Source organism: Coregonus clupeaformis, chromosome 26, assembly GCF_020615455.1.
Source record: "Coregonus clupeaformis isolate EN_2021a chromosome 26, ASM2061545v1, whole genome shotgun sequence".
Classification (NCBI taxonomy): Eukaryota; Metazoa; Chordata; class Actinopteri; order Salmoniformes; family Salmonidae; genus Coregonus; species Coregonus clupeaformis.
In genome coordinates this window covers 36,732,700-36,753,379 of record NC_059217.1, presented here as the reverse complement: position 1 = coordinate 36,753,379, position 20,680 = coordinate 36,732,700, and the positions used below count along the sequence as shown (strand labels likewise).

The 20,680-nt window shown below is 46.6% G+C and overlaps 1 protein-coding gene across 2 annotated transcripts in view; it reads left to right on the top strand.

Moving 5' to 3' along the window:
* The window catches only part of LOC123481958 (dual specificity protein phosphatase 8-like), a 68,183-nt gene extending 56,317 nt beyond the window's left edge, over positions 1–11,866 (top strand). For both annotated transcript variants that reach the window (XM_045207840.1, XM_045207841.1), the window contains exon 3: positions 10,775–11,866. In XM_045207840.1, coding sequence (XP_045063775.1) covers positions 10,775–10,996 — 222 coding nt within the window. In that variant the 3' untranslated portion in view covers positions 10,997–11,866. The remainder of the gene's footprint in view (positions 1–10,774) is intronic.
* Positions 11,867–20,680: the final 8,814 nt, after the last annotated feature.

The following is a 20,680-nucleotide window of genomic DNA, read 5'->3' as shown; positions in this document are numbered from 1 at the left end:
CAGTCACCAGTGTGTCTGTCTGTCCTTGGCCTGCCTCAGTCACCTGTGTGTCTGTCTGACCTTGGCCTGCCTCAGTCACCTGTGTATCTGTCTGACCTTGGCCTGCCTCAGTCACCTGTGTGTCTGTCGGCCAAGACACTCTGGTACGGCTGCTGTGTAAGTGAAGCACAAACACGCACTGATACACACACACACTGACACACACACACACACTGAGGCACGCACATAAACACACACTGACACACACACACACACAAACACACAATATTGCAGAGTATTAGACTCTCTGATACACACACCCATCCACTGCATTGCTTGAACTGTGTGTACCATCCACGCTATAGACTGTGTGTCTACCATGACCCACTGCACTGTTTCCTTGGAGGAAGTGCCGTTTTGCCCAGCAGCGATAGTGTAGTCTTTATACTATCTGAAGGATGTAGGGAGCGCATGAAAACAACAAGAAGAAAAGGGTTAAAGAACCCCCTTTCAGTGGTAGTTTAGAGCTGCAGTGGGATAGGCTAGGTGTTGGTCATGTGACCAAAACCTGCCTGACAACATGGAGAAGGAGCCTGGCTGGTGTGTCACACACACACACACACACACACACACAAACAGCATAGACAAACACAGGCGCATGCTCGCATCTCTTCCTCTTTTACAAAAACATTGTGACAAAGCATATACAGCAGGGGTTGGCAACCATTTTTGAGTGCCAATTTACAATTTATCCTACCATTTCTAACCATCTGCGTGCCAGTTATGATTTCCATATGTGCATTAAAACTAATTGTGTCTATTGAGTATCTAATTGCCCACAAATGGAAGAATTCCATAGCTCGCTTAACAGAGGCGCTGTCCATTAGCACCACGGGCTTGATCTTGGAACACAGATTCTCTTGGTGAATGGTACAGTGACGTTTAACCACAGCGTGGCCAATCTTATCTTCAATCAGCTTTGCGAATCCTTTATGTTTCCCCACCATAACGGGGGCATCGTCAGTTGTAATAGCGAATATGTTTTTATAATATCGACACCTCTCTCCTCAAAATGATCTGTGAAGGCTTTTGCTACATCTTCCCCTTTAGTAGTACCAAGCATGGGTTTTAGACAAAGCAGCTCCTCACGTACCTGCTCTGAGTCACAGTATCTTGCAACAACTGCCTGATGTGGAATGTCATTTACATCCACACTCTCATCAAGAGCCACACAGGTGCATCTTTTAACGCTAAAGTTTGCTGCTTCTTTACATTTTCAACCATCTCGGTAACACGCCTTTCAACAGATCTGGCAGACACAGGCATGTATTTTATCTTTGAGATGATTGTGTCTTTGTTAGGCAATCCATCAAATAAAGCCTGCGAACTACTGAGGAAAGCCTCCTTGATATATTCCCCATTAGTAAATGGTTTTCCATGTTTAGCAATGCACTGCGCAACATTGTAGTTCCCCTCTGTAGCTTGATTTTTGACTGCATGTAGATTTGTAAACACACTGCTTTGCTTTTCATACCTGGACACGGCCCTCTTGATTCCTTCAGCCTTGTCCACCTCTGTCAAGGTGACGTGTATGCGGTGAACGAAGTCAAGCGCAGGACACCGAGCTACTGGCAGACGTACTTTACTTGCACAGTAAAATAACATACAAAACAAAACCTCCAAACAGGGAGGAACACTATTCGCATACAACAACAACTGCCGACCTCACGGAAAACAATCACACACAACAAACAATGAGAGACAGGGTTTTTTAAAGGGAAAACAATGTAACATAATGGGAAACAGGTGTAAACAATAAAGACCAAACAAGACAAACACCGAAACATCGATCGGTAGCAGCTAGTACTCCGGGGACGACGAACGCCGAAGCATGCCCAAGCAAGGAGGAGGAGCAGCCTCGGCTGAATCCGTGACAGTACCCCCCTTGACGCGCAGCTCCAGCCGTGCGCTGACCCCGGCCTCGGGGATGGCCAGGAGGACGCGGAGCAGGGCGAGTCGGATGACTCCGGTGGAAATCCCTCAACATGGAGGGATCTAGGATGTCCCTCCTAGGGACCCAGCACCGTTCCTCCGGACCGTACCCCTCCCACTCCACGAGATACTGCAGGGCCCCCATCCGACGCCTCGAATCCAAGATGGACCAGACTGAGTACGCCAGAGCCCCCTCGATGTCCAGTGGAGCCTCTCGTACCTCACTCTCCTGGAGTGGACCAGCTACTACCGGCCTAAGGAGAGACACATGGAACGAGGGGTTAATGCGTTAATTAATGGGCAGTTGTAACCTATAACATACCTCGTTCAATCTCCTCAGGACTTTAAATGGCCCCACAAAACCGCCGACCCAGCTTCCGGCAGGGCAGGCGAAGGGGCAGGTTTCGGGTCGAGAGCCAGACCCGATCTCCCGGTGCATACACTGGAGCCTCACTGCGGTGGCGGTCGGCGCTCGCCTTTTGCCGCCTGATAGCCCGTTGCAGATGGACATGCGAGCGCCGAAACCACTCGTCCACCGCAGGGGCTTCGATCTGGCTCTGATGCCAAGGTGCCAGGACCGACTGATACCCTAGCACACACTGAAAAGGCGTAAGGTTAGTGGAGGAGTGGCGGAGTGAGTTTTGGGCTATCTCTGCCCAGGGGATATATCCCGACCACTCCCCCTGCCGGACCTGGCAATAGGACCTCAGAAACCTACCCACATCCTGGTTCACTCTCTCCACCTGCCCATTACTCTCGGGGTGAAAACCTGATGTAAGGCTAATCGAGACAAAATCAAAATTGTCCGTGACAAAATCCACCGATAGGTGAGACCACGGCCGTTGTGGAACGGGTAGGGGTTGTAACTTCCCTCTGGGCAGGTGTCTAGGCGCCTTACACTGGGCGCACACCGAGCAGGAGGAAACATAAACCCTCACGTCCTTAGCTAAAGTGGGCCACCAGTACTTCCCACTAAGGCAGTGCACTGTCCGACCAATACCAGGATGACCAGAGGAGGGTGACATGTGAGCCCAATATATCAATCGATCACGAACCTCGAGCGGCACGTACTTCCGACCCTCTGGACACTGTGGGGGAGTAGGATCGGTACTGTGATGTCACGAGAGGCTGTGTCCTGGAGGGACGTTACATCCCCCTGAGGTGGCTGCAAACCCAGACAGCTATGGCTCCATCTGCTGGTATGGTCGGGAACTCCACCCCTCTATGGCCAATCTTCCCACGCAGCTGAAACAAATGAGGAGCTGATGAGCTGAAGGTTTGGGAAGGGAAGAGAGACAGTCTCCAAGCTGGGCTCTCTGGAGGACAAGAGTGCTGCACGTCCACTTCCATGAGGAATATAAGGATTTGGAGATACTTACCTTTGGGAAATACTCACCTTTGGATATATGCACCTGTGGAAATACGGGAGAGACATTTGGAAGGACTTTTTGCTGGGTTGGCCACTAGCTGCAACGTGGACTACAGTAAGGCTGGGTAAAAGTTATCTGAGCGAGTGAGAATTATGATTTTGGATGTGGAAGAGACATCCCTGAACTGTTAACCCTTAAAGAGCCACAAGAGAACAGAATTTTGTTATATTTTCGTTAATTTCCCAAGACCTATAATAAAATCCTTGTTTTGTTTGAACCTTGTCTCCTTGCACTACTTGAGCAATCCCGCTGAAAGCTGTGTAGCCTCTCGTGACGTCACAGTACGTAACGCCCGCTCGATGTCCGCATCAACCTCCCACACCACTGGTGCCACCAGACAAGACTCCGGAAGTATGGGAGTGGGCTCAATGGACCTCTCCTCTGTGTCATATAGTCGGGACAGGGCGTCTGCCTTAGCGTTCTGTGACCCTGGTCTATAGGTGAGCTTAAATACAAATCGGGTAAAAAACATAGCCCACCTTGCCTGGCGAGGGTTCAGCCTCCTCGCTGCCCGGATGTACTCCAGGTTACGATGGTCAGTCAAAATGAGAAAAGGGTGTTTAGCCCCCTCAAGCCAATGCCTCCACACCTTCAGGGCTTGAACCACAGCTAACAGCTCCCTGTCCCCCACGTCATAATTGCGCTCTGCCGGACTGAGCTTCTTAGAATAGAAAGCACAGGGGCGGAGTTTTGGTGGCGTACCCGAGCGCTGAGACAGTACAGCACCGATCCCAGCCTCGGACGCATCCACTTCAACTTGGAACGCCAAAGAGGGATCCGAATGTGCCAGCACTGAGAGCCGAGGTAAACAGGTCCTTCAGATGTCTAAAAGCCCTGTCCGCCTCAGCCGACCACTGCAGACGCACCGGACCACCCTTTAGCAGGGAGGTAATGGGAGCTGCTACCTGTCCAAAGCCCCGGATAAACCTCCGGTAGTAATTGGCAAAACCCAAAAACCGCTGCACTTCCTTCACCGTGGTGGGAGTCTGCCAATTACGCATGGCTGAAACGCGGTCAATCTCCATCTCCACCCCTGACGCGGACAACCGATGTCCCAGGAAGGAGATGGACTCCTGGAAGAACAGACATTTCTCCGCCTTCGCATACAGGTCATGCTCCAACAGTCTACCAAGCACCCGACGCACCAGGGACACATGCTCGGCTCGTGTAGCGGAGTATATTAGAATGTCATCAATATACACCACTCCACCCTGTCCATGCAAGTCCCGGAAAATCTCGTCCACAAACGATTGGAAGACTGAAGGAGCATTCATTAAACCGTATGGCATAACGAGGTACTCATAGTGACCCGAGGTGGTACTGAATGCTGTCTTCCACTCATCTCCCTCCCTAATGCGCACCAGGTTGTACGCGCTCCTGAGATCCAATTTTGTGAAGAATCGCGCCCCGTGTAATGACTCTGTCATACTAGCAATCAGAGGGAGAGGATAGCTGTATTTGATTGTGATCTGATTGAGACCACGGTAATCGATACACGGGCGTAAACCCCCATCCTTCTTCTTCACAAAAAAGAAACTCGATGACGCAGGGGAAGTGGACGGCCGTATGTATCCCTGTCTCAGAGATTCGGTGACATATGTCTCCATAGCCGCCGTCTCCTCCTGAGACAGAGGATACACATGACTACGAGGAAGCGCAGCACCTACCTGGAGGTCTATCGCACAATCCCCCTGTCGATGAGGTGGTAATTGAGTCGCCTTCTTTTTACAGAATGCGAGTGCCAAATCGGCATACTCAGGTGGAATGTGCATGGTGGGAACTTGGAAAACAATCACACACAACAAACAATGAGAGACAGGGTTTTTTAAAGGGAATACAATGTAACATAATGGGAAACAGGTGTAAACAATAAAGACCAAACAAGACAAACACCGAAACATCGATCGGTAGCAGCTAGTACTCCGGGGACGACGAACGCCGAAGCATGCCCGAGCAAGGAGGAGGAGCAGCCTTGGCTGAATCCGTGACAACCTCATCCTTAAAGTTTTTCTCATGTCATTTCAAAATGACGCCATACACTTGATGTCCGACAAAGAACAGTTTTACAACAGAGAGCGGTCCTTCAGTAAAACATATCCATATTCCTTTGTCCAAGAGGCAATGAATGAGCGGACAACAGCCTTATTTTTCTTTGCTGATTACATTTTACGCCTTGAACTTTTTAAAATATCAAAAGAAGGCTTGCTAGCTGCTAGCCATGTGAAAAATGAATCTCTCATCTTCAGTGCTGCCTTGGTTTTGAATTTGGCGGAAGAGGCGAGGCGGTCGTCTTGCACTGAACTAATAATATGAAACTCTTGCAAAATCATGAAAGCCCATTGACTAATCAGGTTTGACATACCTTGGGAACTACAACATTGCAGTGAATACCAATGCAATTTCGAAACCAATGCATGCAATTTCAATTATTTTCTCCAGTTTATAAGAATAAATAAACTGGCAAAAATAAGTGAGATAATAAACGTCAAGCCAAGGCTTAGCACGCCACGCAAAAAAATAAAAAATAAAAATACAGTACCAGTCAAAAGTTTGGACACACCTACTCATTCAAGGGTTTTTCTTTATTTTTACTATTTTCTACATTGTAGAATAATAGTGAAGACATCAAACTATGAAATAACACATATGGAATCATGTAGTAACCAAAAAAGTGTTAAACAACTCAAAATATATTTTTTATGACAGCTTTGCACACTCTTGGCATTCTCTCAACCAGCTTAATGAGGATTGCTTTTCCAACAGTCTTGAAGGAGTTCCCACATATGCTGAGCACGTGTTGGCTGCTTTTCCTTCACTCTGCGGCCCAACTCATCCCAAACCATCTCAATTGGGTTGAGGTCGGGTGATTTTTGAGGCCAGGTCATCTGATGCAGCACTCCATCACTCTCCTTGGTCAAATAGCCCTTACATAGCCTGGATGTGTTTTGGGTTATTGTCCTGTTGAAAAATAAATGATAGTCCCACTAAGCGCAAACCAGATGGGATGGCATATCGCTGCAGAATGCTGTGGTAGCCATGCTGGTTAAGTGTGCCTTGAATTCTAAATAAATCACTGACAGTGTCACCAGCAAAGCACCCCCACACCATAACACCCACACCTCATGGTGGGAACCACACATGCAGAGATAATCTGTTCACCTACTCTGCGTCTCACAAAGACACCGCGGTTGGAACCAAAAATCTCAAATTTGGACTCATCAGACGAAAGGACAGATTTCCACCAGTCTAATGTCCATTGCTTGTGTTTCTTGGCCCAAGCAAGTCTCTTCTTCTTATTGGTGTCCTTTAGTAGTGGTTTCTTTGCAGCAATTCGACCATGAAGGCCTGATTCACGCGGTCTCCTCTGAACAGTTGATGTTGAGATGTGGCTGTTACTTGAACTCTGTGAAGCATTTATTTGGGCTGCAATCTGAGGTGCAGTTAACTCTAATGAACTTATCCTCTGCAGCAGAGATAACTCTAGGTCTTCCTTTCCTGTGGCGGTCTTCATGAGAGCCAGTTTCATCATAGCGCTTGATGGTTTTTGCGACTGCACTTGAAGAAACTTTCAAAGTTCTTGAAATGTTCTGTATTGACTGCAGTGGCGGCTCCTGAAAAAATTCTCAGGAGGGGCAATTTTTCTGATGATTTAGGTGACCTACACACATTTTAAAAAAGATATGTCCAGCAACAACATGAAGACAGGGGCAGCATATAAGTCAATACCAGAAGCATTTATTGACTGATCTGGGGAGATGGATTCCAGTTTCTGTGACAGATTATAAATAATCTCTGATGCCTTTGTTATATTAGCTTTTGGTTGAATGTACTGTCGTAGTAAATATATAATGTTATAGCTTGGTCTGACTAAAATCTTGTGCATATCCACCCTGTCCAAAGTCTCTACTTGGTCTCAGTTCTCCAGTAAACTTGTGATTATCAACAGTACACAACGGTAACAAACAATTGGGGGAACTCACGGGGCAGATAGTAAGGTCACAGTGACACAGAAAGCAGTTCAATGTCGGGGGCTCGGGGGTACAGAGTCGCTCTCTTACCAGGATCGATTTTCCCTGTGACTGTCAGATCGAGGTCCGCTCCGACCAGGGTGAAGCCGGCCGGCTCCACTTCTCTGTCCGGGACTCTGTCATCCAGCCAAGTCTCCCAGCTGTATTGGATTCCGCTGCCAGCAACGTTTTCATTATTTAGTCCGTTCGTAGCGGGTATGTACACGATCAACAAGATCAGTCCAAAACCCACCACTCTAAATCCATGGTTGGCAGAATGTTTGTAAACTAAGTGTACAAATTAAAAACATAAAATAACGCCACTAAGTGTACAAATTAAAAACATAAAATAACGCCACACTGCAGGTCGCAAAGAGACGCTGCTAGCCGCTATTTGCTTAGTTACGTTCATGGTTACGTCACGTATGACGAAAGCGCGTAAGTGCAAGCCCACAGACACCCATAGAGAATGTATTGAAAGCTTTGAAATTTGAAAAAAATAGATTTTACATGACAGGCTATGAGAGACTTCTGGGCGATTTTCAACCTGACTGAAATCGCCCAAAAACGGGCGGGGCCATTTGAAGCACGACTTTAGCCTGATTTGACATTTAGTGGCAGTCAGATCAGATTACAACACTGATAACTACTGTTGCCGTGATATAATTTATTAGAAAAAAAATCCCTTCCTTTTCCCGTTTGGCAGTGCGTCGCCCATATCGCCCTATTGAACAGGCCGTCCCTGATTGACTGACCTTCATGTATTAAAGTAATTATTTGAGCTGTTCATGCCATAATATGGACCAAATAGGGCTATCTTCTGTATACCACCCCTACCTTGTCACAACACAACTGATTGGCTCAAACGCATTAAGAAGGAAATAAATTCCACAAATTAACTTTTAAGAAGGCACACCTGTTAATTGAAATGCATTCCAGGTGACTACCTCATGAAGCTGGTTGAGAGAATGCCAAGATTGTGCAAAGCAGTCATCAAGGCAAAGGGTGGCTACTTTGAAGAATCTAAAATCTAAAATATATTTAGATTTGTTTAACACTTTTTTGGTTACTACATAATTCCATATGTGTTATTTCATAGTTTTGATGTCTTCACTATTATTCTACAATGTAGAAAATAGTAAAAATAAAGAGAAATCCCTTGAAGGAGTAGGTGTGTCCAAACTTTTGACTGGTACTGTATATACAGTGGGGAGAACAAGTATTTGATACACTGCCGATTTTGCAGGTTTTCCTACTTACAAAGCATGTAGAGGTCTGTAATTTTTATCATAGGTACACTTCAACTGTGAGAGACGGAATCTAAAACAAAAATCCCGAAAATCACATTGTATGATTTTTAAGTAATTAATTTGCATTTTATTGCATGACATAAGTATTTGATCACCTACCAACCAGTAAGAATTCCGGCTCTCACAGACCTGTTAGATTTTCTTTAAGAAGCCCTCCTGTTCTCCACTCATTACCTGTATTAACTGCACCTGTTTGAACTCGTTACCTGTATAAAAGACACCTGTCCACACACTCAATCAAACAGACTCCAACCTCTCCACAATGGCCAAGACCAGAGAGCTGTGTAAGGACATCAGGGATAAAATTGTAGGCCTGCACAAGGCTGGGATGGGCTACAGGACAATAGGCAAGCAGCTTGGTGAGAAGGCAACAACTGTTGGCGCAATTATTAGAAAATGGAAGAAGTTCAAGATGACGGTCAATCACCCTCGGTCTGGGGTTCCATGCAAGATCTCACCTCGTGGGGCATCAATGATCATGAGGAAGGTGAGGGATCAGCCCAGAACTACACAGCAGGACCTAGTCAATGACCTGAAGAGAGCTGGGACCACAGTCTCAAAGAAAACCATTAGTAACACACTACGCTGTCATGGATTAAAATCCTGCAGCGCACGCAAGGTCCCCCTGCTCAAGCCAGCGCATGTCCAGGCCCATCTGAAGTTTGCCAATGACCATCTGGATGATCCAGAGGAGGAATGGGAGAAGGTCATGTGGTCTGATGACAAAAATAGAGCTTTTTGGTCTAAACTCCACTTGCCGTGTTTGGAGGAAGAAGAAGGATGAGTACAACCCCAAGAACACCATCCCAACCGTGAAGCATGGATGTGGAAACATCATTCTTTGGGGATGCTTTTCTGCAAAGGGGACAGGACGACTGCACCGTATTGAGGGGAGGATGGATGGGGCCATGTATCGTGAGATCTTGGCCAACAACCTCCTTCCCTCAGTAAGAGCATTGAAGATGGGTCGTAAATGGGTCTTCCCGCATGACAACGACCCGAAACACACAGCCAGGGCAACTAAGGAGTGGCTCCGTAAGAAGCATCTCAAGGTCCTGGAGTGGCCTAGCCAGTCTCCAGACCTGAACCCAATAGAAAATCTTTGGAGGGAGCTGAAAGTCCGTATTGCCCAGCGACAGCCCCGAAACCTGAAGGATCTGGAGAAGGTCTGTATGGAGGAGTGGGCCAAAATCCCTGCTGCAGTGTGTGCAAACCTGGTCAAGACCTACAGGAAACATATGATCTCTGTAATTGCAAACAAAGGTTTCTGTACCAAATATTAAGTTCTGCTTTTCTGATGTATCAAATACTTATGTCATGCAATAAAATGCAAATTAATTACTTAAAAATCATACAATGTGATTTTCTGGATTTTTGTTTTAGATTCCGTCTCTCACAGTTGAAGTGTACCTATGATAAAAATTACAGACCTCTACATGCTTTGTAAGTAGGAAAACCTGCAAAATCGGCAGTGTATCAAATACTTGTTCTCCCCACTGTATATATCCATATTTATTTTATTTTTGGGGGGTGGCTTGCCAAGCCTTGGCGTGCCAAGGCAAATACCCTCGCGTGCAAAGGCTAGCACGCGTGCCTTAGGTTGCCGACCCCTGATATACAGCATGCTGATGCATTGAAGGGGCTTGAACTGTCCATTTACACCCATACATTTGGATGAAATGTTTTGTATTTAACAGATAATATCTAATCATTCTATAGCTGTTATTTACTGTTACAGCATCGATTCCTGGATGTCAATGTGAAAATATCTTTAGATTTTTTTTTTACTCTGTGTCCAGTTGGTATAATACTTTGCTATGTTCCCAAATGTTGTTTCAGTAACCCCATGCACCACCCACCCAACCCCATCTATATCACATTATTTAAAATTAAGATAAATGTATGCTTTAATGCAAACAGCATTGCAGTTTTTATCAGTGCAGCTTGTTTTACTCATGAGTTATGACACCTTCATATTCCTTTTGCAATAAATTATACTAACCCTAAACTCTATTGACCTCCATTGACATCTTCTTCCTCATTGGTGTTTCTGCAGGTTGAGATGGGCAGGAAACAGGAAGTGGTGGTGTATGACCAGAGTTCCAAAGAGGCTGGGCAACTGTCCAAAGACGGCTTTGTCCACATCCTACTGGGCAAGCTGGAAGGCACCTTCCACCGAGTCTCCCTGCTCACCGGTAGGCACTTGCTGTGTGTGTGTGTGTGTGCGAACCACCATCCTGGAGTCAGTGTTTACAAGCAGATGGTGTTTCACAGCTGATCCAAAGTCAGTTCCTGTGTGTATGTTACAATGTGGCCTGCATTGAAGAAGTAGGCATTTCACTGAAGGTCTCTGCAGCTGCGCTGACTGGTGCAGTGAGCAATGCTTCTATTTGGACAGTAGGTGTCACTAGTGAGCATCATCTTTAAAAGTGTCCATCATTCTTTCGCTCACTCAATACATGTTCCACTCACACATTGTTTATAACATATTTATTTATTATTTGACATATTGGTCACTTTATAGATGAAAGGAAGGAATATGAAAATAATAATTGTGAGCATCTATGAGTTTTGCATTGCAGACCTCTCCAAAGAGTCCCCACCCCTCTCTCTTTCACTCTCCAAGCCCTTTGAAATTGAGGCTTAAGCTTAAATTCTACTAGTAATACCTGTCTCTCAAATCAGCCAGTCTTATTTACCATACTTAATAGCTTTTTCGTATTGGCTGCTAAGCGCCCTCAGAGTTAGAAAGGAGGCCTGACGTTGGGTATTAACTGGCTCTGCAGAGATTTAATACCTTCTCAGTATCTATCTAGGACTGCAGCGCTGCAGAGAGACAGTGGTAGTAAGCACACAGAGGCTTACACACACACGCAATAATCTCCCTCACTCAGGATTGGGAGAGAGACAGTGTGTGTATGTGTGTGAGTGTGCATGTGTGTGTGTAAAGATGTTTCCAACTCCTGCAAATCTCCAATAGCATAGTAAGATTAAATTTCCATGAGTCATTCACACACAATCACACACACACACACATACACACACAAAGTAAGCCTGGAATTTTCCATTTCAGCTTTTTGACGAGGCTACCACCTATCCCTCTTAAAAAAGACCCCCTGTCAGCGATTCCCTTCTCAGTCTTTTTGCATCTCTCTCTCTCTCTCTCTCTCTCTCTCTCTCTCTCTCTCTCTCTCTCTCTTTCTCACTCCCTCTCTCCGTCTTTCTCTCTCTCTCTGTCTCTCTCTCTCTCTCTCTCTCTCTCTCTCTCTCTCTCTCTATGTCTGTCTCTCTCTCTCTCTCTCTCTATGTCTGTCTCTCTCTCTCTCTCTGTCTGTCTCTGTCTTTGTCTCGCTCTTTCTCTATTTCTCTCTCTCTCTCTCTCTCTCTCTCTCTCTCTCTCTCTCTCTCTCTCTCTCTCTCTCTCTCTCTTTGTCTCTCTCTCTGTTTCTCTGTCTCTTCTCACTCTCTCTCTCCCTGTCTCTCTCTCTCTCTCTCTCTCTCTCTCTCTCTCTCACTCACTCACTCCCTCTCTCTCACTCACTCTCTCTCTCTCTCTCTCTCTCTCTCTCTCTCTCTCTCTCTCTCTCTCTCTCTCTCTCTCTCTCTCTCTCTCTCTCTCTCTCTCTCTCTCTCTCTCTCTCTCTCTCTCTGTCTGTCTCTGTCTTTGTCTCTCTCTCTCTCCCTTTCTTTCTTTCTCCCTCACTCCCTCTCTCCGTCTCTCTCTGTTTCTCTCTCTGTTTCTCTCTCTCTCTGTCTCTGTCTCTGTCTCTGTCTCTGTCTCTCTCCCTGTCAGCGATTCCCTTCTCAGTCTTTTTGCATCTCTCTCTCTCTCTCTCTCTCTCTCTCTCTCTCTCTCTCTCTCTCTCTCTCTCTCTCTCTCTCTCTCTCTCTCTCTCTCTCTCTCTCTCTCTCTCTCTCTCTCTCTCTCTCTCTCTCTCTGTTTCTCTCTCTCTCACTCTCTCTCTCTCCCTCTCTCTGTCTCTCTCTCTCTCTCTCTCTCTGTTTCTCTCTCCCTCTCTCTGTTTCTCTCTCCCTCTCTCTCTCTTTCTCTCTCTGTTTCTCTGTTTCTCTCTCTCTCTTGCTCTCTCTGTCTCTGTCTCTGTCTCTGTCTCTGTCTCTGTCTCTGTCTCTGTCTCTGTGTCTGTCTCTGTGTCTGTCTTTGTCTCTCTCTGTCTCTGTCTCTCTTTCTCGCTCGCTTCTCCCCCCCTCTCTCTCTCTCTCTCTCTCTCTTTCTCTCCCTCTCGCTCTATCTTGGAATCACATTTCTTCAATTTCTCTGCTGTTTCCACGACAACAGTGGAAGAGAATATCCTGGTGGATGATTCAACCAATGGGAAAGACTCTTGTTGTGTAGTATCGGGGTCAGTGGCATTAACAGTCATAGAGGAATAATGTGTGTGTCTGTGTCTGTGTCTCCATGCATGCATTCGTGTGTGTGTTTTGGTGTCATGCACGATAACAGTGGTCTCTGTCCCCAGCTGAGCGCCATATTACTGGGTCATAAACACTACCTGTAATGATGTCACTTCCTGTTTAGAGTAGTGTGTGTGCATGCGTGTGTGTGCGCGCGCATGAGAGAGAGCGAGAGAGAGAGAGAAACAGAGTGACAGTGTGCCAGCTCCCCTGCTGTTCTGCGGGAAGCAGCGCTGGACGATTGGCAGGGCGGCAGGAAGTGAGGGTCTCAGGGGTCAGAGGTCAATCTGTGTCTGCTTGACCATCTGACGTCTGGTCACTTGTCGTGTGACATTGGTTCTGGCGTCTGGTCACACGGGTGTTAATGGCCGTTTTTCACCTGTCTCTCTTCTTCAGTCTTAGCATGTCAAAATTAGACCTTCAGTTAACAAAGTTAATTTATTTCCCCCATCCTACATCCCTATCCTCAGATTCATTTAACAATTATTGTGGTTTAATTGGCTCAGAATACCCAGGGAATACCCAATTTCTTTCCCTTCTCCCCCCCGCACCCCCATGTCATTAACGGTGCCGATGACTTCATACCGAGGGATGGCTTGATGTGGGCCTAACAGCTCACACACTCACTCACTCACACAATTATAAACGTGTACACACACATAGCAGCACTCCAATATATGAGAGGAGGAAGATGGTGGGAGGGAGAGAGAGAAAGGAAGAGGGGAGGCTAGGATAGAGCGATGAAAAGAAAAGAAAAGAAGCCTTAAATGGGATAGATAGAGTGAATAAAGGAATAATTGCCGCAGCTTGGTCTCACTGTCTTGGGGAGAGAGGATTTACTGCCTAAACTGTAATGTACACACAGGCATGCTAAATGGAGGATTAAAACACACACGTGCTGCTACGGACACACACACACACACACACACACACACAGTCCTACCAGAGCAAGTCCAGTCCCCAGTGGGTGGAGCCAGTTTGTTTGTTACAGTGGTTAGCTGAGAACAGAGTGCACTACAGCGTAGCTCTTATACTGATGTTCTTATGTTAGCATAGCTAACATAGGGGAGAGAGGGGGAAAGAGAGAGAGAGGAAGCCGGAGAGGGGAGAGATGTTTGTATGAGCAATGCATACATGACTATAAAATCAAAATCAAATCAAATCAAATTTTATTTGTCACATGCTCCGAAAACAACAGGTGTAGACCTTACCGTGAAATGCTTACTTACAAGCCCTTAACCAACAATGCAGTTCAAGAAATAGAGTTAAGAAAATATTTACTAAATAAACTAAAGTAAAGTATAGAGAGAAGAATTGAAGGATGTAGGGGGGGGGGGGTCAACTAGGGTTAGCAGAGGTAGAGAGATAGAAATAAGATGGGGGAGAGAGAAAGGTAGTGTCCCACTTTATTTGGATAGTCTGGATAGATGCTCTACAGATGGTCATACTATCAACAAACTATCTGTTGGTAAGCAACTGCTTGTCTAAGGTTACGGTTAGGGTTAGCGTTAGGTTTAGAATAAGGGTTAGGGTTAGTAGATAGTCAGTTGAAATGTTAGTCTGTAGAGCATCTACAAATGGACAATCCAAATAAAGTGTTACCAAAGGCAGAGATGCAGATGTTGAGAATGCGCCCTCTGCAGATGAGAGTTTTTGAAGAGAGAGAGAATAGGAGAGGTAGAGGTAGAGAGAGAGGTAGAGGTAGAGAGAGAGGTAGAGGTAGAGAGAGAGGTAGAGGTAGAGAGAGAGGTAGAGGTAGGTAGAGAGGTAGAGGTAGAGAGAGAGATAGAGGTAGAGAGAGAGGTAGAGAGAGAGGTAGGGAGAGAGGTAGAGAGCGAGGTAGAGGTAGGGAGAGAGGTAGAGGTAGGGAGAGAGGTGGCGATAGAGAGAGGTAGAGGTAGAGAGAGAGAGAGAGGTAGAGAGAGAGGTAGAGGTAGGGAGAGAGGTAGAGGTAGGGAGAGAGGTAGAGAGAGAGGTAGAGAGAGAGGTAGAGGTAGGGAGAGAGGTAGAGAGAGAGGTAGAGGTAGGGAGAGAGGTAGGGAGAGAGGTAGAGGTAGAGGTAGGGAGAGAGGTGGAGATAGAGAGAGGTAGAGGTAGAGAGAGAGGTAGAGGGAGAGGTAGAGGTAGAGGTAGGGAGAGGTAGGGAGAGAGGTAGAGGTAGGGAGAGAGAGAGGTAGGGAGAGAGGTAGAGAGAGAGGTAGAGGTAGGGAGAGAGGTGGAGATAGAGAGAGGTAGAGGTAGAGAGAGAGAGGTAGGGAGAGAGGTAGAGAGAGAGGTAGGGATAGAGGTGGAGATAGAGGTAGAGGTAGAGAGAGAGGTAGAGGTAGGGAGAGAGGAAGAGGTAGGGAGAGAGAAGAGGTAGGGAGAGAGGTAGAGGTAGGGAGAGAGGTAGAGGTAGAGAGAGAGGTAGAGGTAGAGAGAGAGGTAGAGGTAGGGAGAGAGGTAGAGGTAGGGAGAGAGGTAGAGGTAGGGAGAGAGGTAGAGGTAGGGAGAGAGGTAGAGGTAGGGAGAGAGGTAGAGGTAGAGAGAGAGGTAGGGAGAGAGGTAGAGGTAGGGAGAGAGGTAGAGGTAGGGAGAGAGGTAGAAGTAGGGAGAGAGAAGAGGTAGAGAGAGAGGTAGAGGTAGTGATAGAGGTAGAGAGAGAGGTAGAGGTGGGGTAGAGGTAGGGAGAGAGGTAGAGGTAGGGAGAGAGGTAGAGGTAGAGAGAGAGAGGTAGAGGGAGAGGTAGAGGTAGAGAGAGAGGTAGAGGTAGGGAGAGAAGTAGAGGTAGGAAGAGAGGTAGAGGTAGAGAGAGAGGTAGAGGTAGAGAGAGAGATAGAGAGAGAGGTAGAGGTGGAGAGAGAGAGAGAGGTGGAGAGAGAGGTAGAGGTAGAGAGAGAGGTAGAGGTAGAGAGAGAGGTAGAGGTAGAGAGAGAGGTAGTGAGAGAGGTGGAGGTAGGGAGAGAGAGAGGTAGGGAGAGAGGTGGATATATAGAGAGAGGTAGAGATAGAGGTAGAGGTAGAGATAGAGGTAGGGAGAGAGGTAGAGGTAGGTAGAGAGAGAGGTAGAGGTAGGTATAGAGAGGTAGAGGTAGGTATAGAGAGGTAGAGGTAGGTAGGGAGAGAGGTAGAGGTAGGTAGGGAGACAGATAGAGGTAGGGAGAGAGGTGGAGATGGAGAGAGAGGTAGAGAGAGAGAGAGGTAGAGGTAGAGAGAGAGGTAGAGAGAGAGGTAGGGAGAGAGGGAGAGGTAGGGAGAGAGGGAGAGGTAGGGAGAGAGGTAGAGGTAGGGAGAGAGAGAGAGAGGGAGAGAGAGAGAGAGAGAGAGAGAGAGAGAGAGAGAGAGAGAGAGAGAGAGAGAGAGGTGGAGATAGGGAGAGGTAGGGAGATAGGGAGAGGTAGGGAGAGAGGTAGAGGTAGATGTAGGTAGAGGTAGGGAGAGAGGTAGAGGTAGGGAGAGAGGTAGAGGTAGGGAGAGAGGTGGAGATAGAGAGAGAGGTAGAGGTAGGGAGAGAGGTAGAGGTAGGGAGAGAGGTAGAAGTAGGGAGAGAGAAGAGGTAGAGAGAGAGGTAGAGGTAGTGATAGAGGTAGAGAGAGAGGTAGAGGTGGGGTAGAGGTAGGGAGAGAGGTAGAGGTAGGGAGAGAGGAAGAGGTAGGGAGAGAGAAGAGGTAGGGAGAGAGGTAGAGGTAGGGAGAGGTAGAGGTAGGGAGAGAGGTAGAGGTAGGGAGAGAGGTAGAGGTAGGGAGAGAGGTAGAAGTAGGGAGAGAGGAGAGGTAGGGAGAGAGAGGTAGGAGGTAGTGATAGAGGTAGAGAGAGAGGTAGAGGTGGGGTAGAGGTAGGGTGAGAGGTAGAGGTAGGGAGAGAGGTAGAGGTAGAGAGAGAGAGGGAGAGGTAGAGGTAGAGAGAGAGGTAGAGGTAGGGAGAGAGGTAGAGGTAGGGAGAGAGGTAGAGGTAGGGAGAGAGGTAGAGGTAGAGAGAGAGGTAGAGAGAGAGGTAGAGGTAGAGAGAGAGGTAGAGGTAGGGAGAGAGGTAGGGAGAGAGGTAGAGGTAGGGAGAGAGGTAGAGGTAGGGAGAGAGAAGAGGTAGAGAGAGAGAAGAGGTAGAGAGAGAGGTAGAGGTAGTGATAGAGGTAGAGAGAGAGGTAGAGGTGGGGTAGAGGTAGGGAGAGAGGTAGAGGTAGGGAGAGAGGTAGAGAGAGAGGTAGAGAGAGAGGTAGAGGTAGAGAGAGAGGTAGAGGTAGAGAGAGAGGTAGAGGTAGAGAGAGAGGTAGAGGTAGAGAGAGGTAGAGGTAGAGAGAGGTAGAGGTAGGGAGAGAGGTAGAGGTAGGGAGAGAGGTAGAGGTAGGGAGAGAGGTAGAGGTAGGGAGAGATGCAGGTGTGAGAGTGTGTGTGTGTGTATGTGTGTGTGTGTGTGTGTGTGTGTGGTCTACAGATGTACAGTGACTGTTTGTAATCTCTCCTAGTGCCAGCTGCCCGTTTTTTCCCAGGATTACTAATGCTGCACACCACAGGGAGGGAGAGGGAGAGGGAGAGGGAGAGGGAGAGGGAGAGGGAGAGGGAGAGGGAGAGGGAGAGGGAGGGAGAGAGCATGTGTCGCTTGTGCCTAGATGCCCTACATTGGCAATGAGGATGGAATGGGAAAATAAATCATAAAATCTGTATGCTGCATGCAGGATCCATCCAAAGCACTGTACATTGTGTGCGATCATTATTCCACCTCCACCAATGTGTAGCAATGACATCTGGAATACACGGCAGCCATTTTGAGCCAGAATGCTCAGCACACATCAGTGACGGAGAAGGGCAACATCTTATGAGTTCTAACCAAACTTTGCAAATAGTGACTTTTATCGTATTTATCTTTTTTTGTACAGAAAGTTCATACTATTATCACATATGACCGCCAAGCAGATACTAACCTCAATTTCGACTTCAAATACAACTTCAACTCCGACTCAGCTGTTCCACTGTTCATACCAGACAATTTTCCTTTGTTCCATGGGCTACCAAACGCTGCAGACGTAGACGCGGCTGGTGAAATTGAGGCAAAGAGAAAATCGAACGGCATTCCCTCCGTTCTAAATGTAAATGTTCTATTGGCAAATGTCCAGTCACTCGAGAGTAAGATGGATGAGCTTTGTTCGAGAGTCTCCTATCAGAGAGACTTGAAAAGCTCCAATATTATGTCTTACTGAAACGTGGCTGGATGATGACGCTATGCACATAGTACTCAGTGGATTCTCCATGCAGATGCAGGATCGGATGGTGGCTTCAGGGAAGTCGAAAGGAGGTGGAGTGTGTTTTTTCATAAATAACAACTGGTTTGCTGCTTCAAGTGTGATGGAAATCTCAAGCTTTTGCTCACCTGATATAGAATACCTCATGGTAAGCTGCAGACCCTTTTATCTACCAAGAGAGTTCTCATCTGTAATTATCACAGCTGTCTACATCCCTCCACAAGCCAACATCAATCTGGCACTGAAATAGCTGTATGGGGCCATAAACAAACAAGAAGCTGCTAACCCAGATGCAGCGTTTCTGTTGGGCGGAGACTTTAACGGGGTTCTACCTCACTTCTACAAACACGTCTCCTGCGCCACTAGGGGGCGCTACATCTCTAGACCTCAGAAACGCATACAAGGCCCTCCCTCATCCTCCCTTCGGCAAATCTGACCATGACTCCATTCTCCTGCTTCCTGTTTACAAAAAAGCTAAAACAGGAAGTACCAGTGATGCGCTCAATACGGTGGTTGGATGAAGCAGACGCGAGGCTACAACACTGTTTTACAGACTGGGATATGTTCCGGAATTCATCCGATGGCATTGAGGAGTTTACCACAACAGTCACGGGCTTCATCAATAAGTGCATAGACAACGTCATCCACACAGTGACTATAAGAACATATCCAAACCAAAAACCATGGTTCACAGGCAACATCCGTGCTGGCCTAAAGGCTAGAGCTACTGCTTAAAAGGAACAGGACACGGACACAGATGCATACAAGAAAGCCTGCTACGATCTCCGACAAGACATCAAAAATGCTAAAGGAGAATATACAGTGCATTCGGAAAGTATTCAGACGCCTTGACTTTTTCCACATTTTGTTACGTTACAGCCTTATTCTAAAATTGATTAAATTGTTTTTTTAAATTGTGCTTAGGGTCGTTGTCCTGTTGGAAGGTAAACCTTCACCCCAGTCTAAGGTCCTGAGCACTCTGGAGTGGGTTTTCTTTAAGGATCTCTCTGTACTTTGCTCCGTTCATCTTTCCCTCGATCCTGACTAGTCTCCCAGTCCCTGCCACTGAAAAACATCCCCACAGCATGATGCTGCCACCACCAAATCTGAGCCTCGACACAATCCTGTCTCTGAGCTCTATGGACAATTCCTTCGACCTCATGGCTTGGTTTTTGCTCTGATAATTATTTAGACAGGTGTGTGCCTTTCCAAATTATGTCCAATCAATTGAATTTACCACAGGTGGACTCCAATCAAGTTGTAGAAACATCTCAAGGATGAGCAATGGAAACAGGATGCACCTGAGCTCAATTTAGAGTCTCATAGCAAAGGGTCTGAATACTTATGTAAATAAGGTAAAAACCTGTTTTGGCTTTGTCATAATGGGGTATTGTGTTTAGATTGATGAGGATTTTAAAAAAATGTAATCCATTTTAGAATAAGGCTGTAATGTAACAAAATGTGGAAACGGTCAAGGGGTATGAATCCGAATGCACTGTACACACCATATACACACTCACACACACTATATTGGCACTCCCACACAAAACCCACATGCATTCACATACACTACATACGCACACACTCACATACACGTATACCGACACAACACAAACACACATACAGTGCCTTGCAAAAGTATTCATCCCCCTTGGCGTTTTTCCTATTTTGTTGCATTACAACCTGTAATTAAAATGGATTTTTATTTGGATTTCATGTAATGGACATACACAAAAGAGTCCAAATTGGTGAAGTGAAATGAAAAAACTCACGGACCAGGTAAGGAGGGCATTAATCAGAGAGGCAACAAAGAGACCAAAGATAACCCTGAAGGAGCTGCAAAGCTCCACAGCGGAGATTGGAGGATCTGTCCATAGGACCACTTTAAGCCGTACACTCCACAGAGCTGGGCTTTACGGAAGAGTGGCCAGAACAAAGCCATTGCTTAAAGAAAAAAATAAGCAAAAACATTTGGTGTTTGCCAAAAGGCATGTGGGAGACTCCCCAAACATATGGAAGAAGGTACTCTGGTCAGATGAGACTAAAATTGAGCTTTTTGGCCATCAAGGAAAACGCTATGTCTGGCACAAACCCAACACCTCTCATCACCCCGAGAACACCATCCCCACAGTGAAGCATGGTGGTGGCAGCATCATGCTGTGGGGATGTTTTTCATCGGCAGGGACTGGGAAACTGGTCAGAATTGAAGGAATGATGGATGGCGCTAATATTTTCGCAAGCCACTGTACATACACATTACACACACGCACACTAACACACTTTTACACTCATTTGCTGCTGCTACTCTGTTCTTTATTTTACTCTTATTATTGT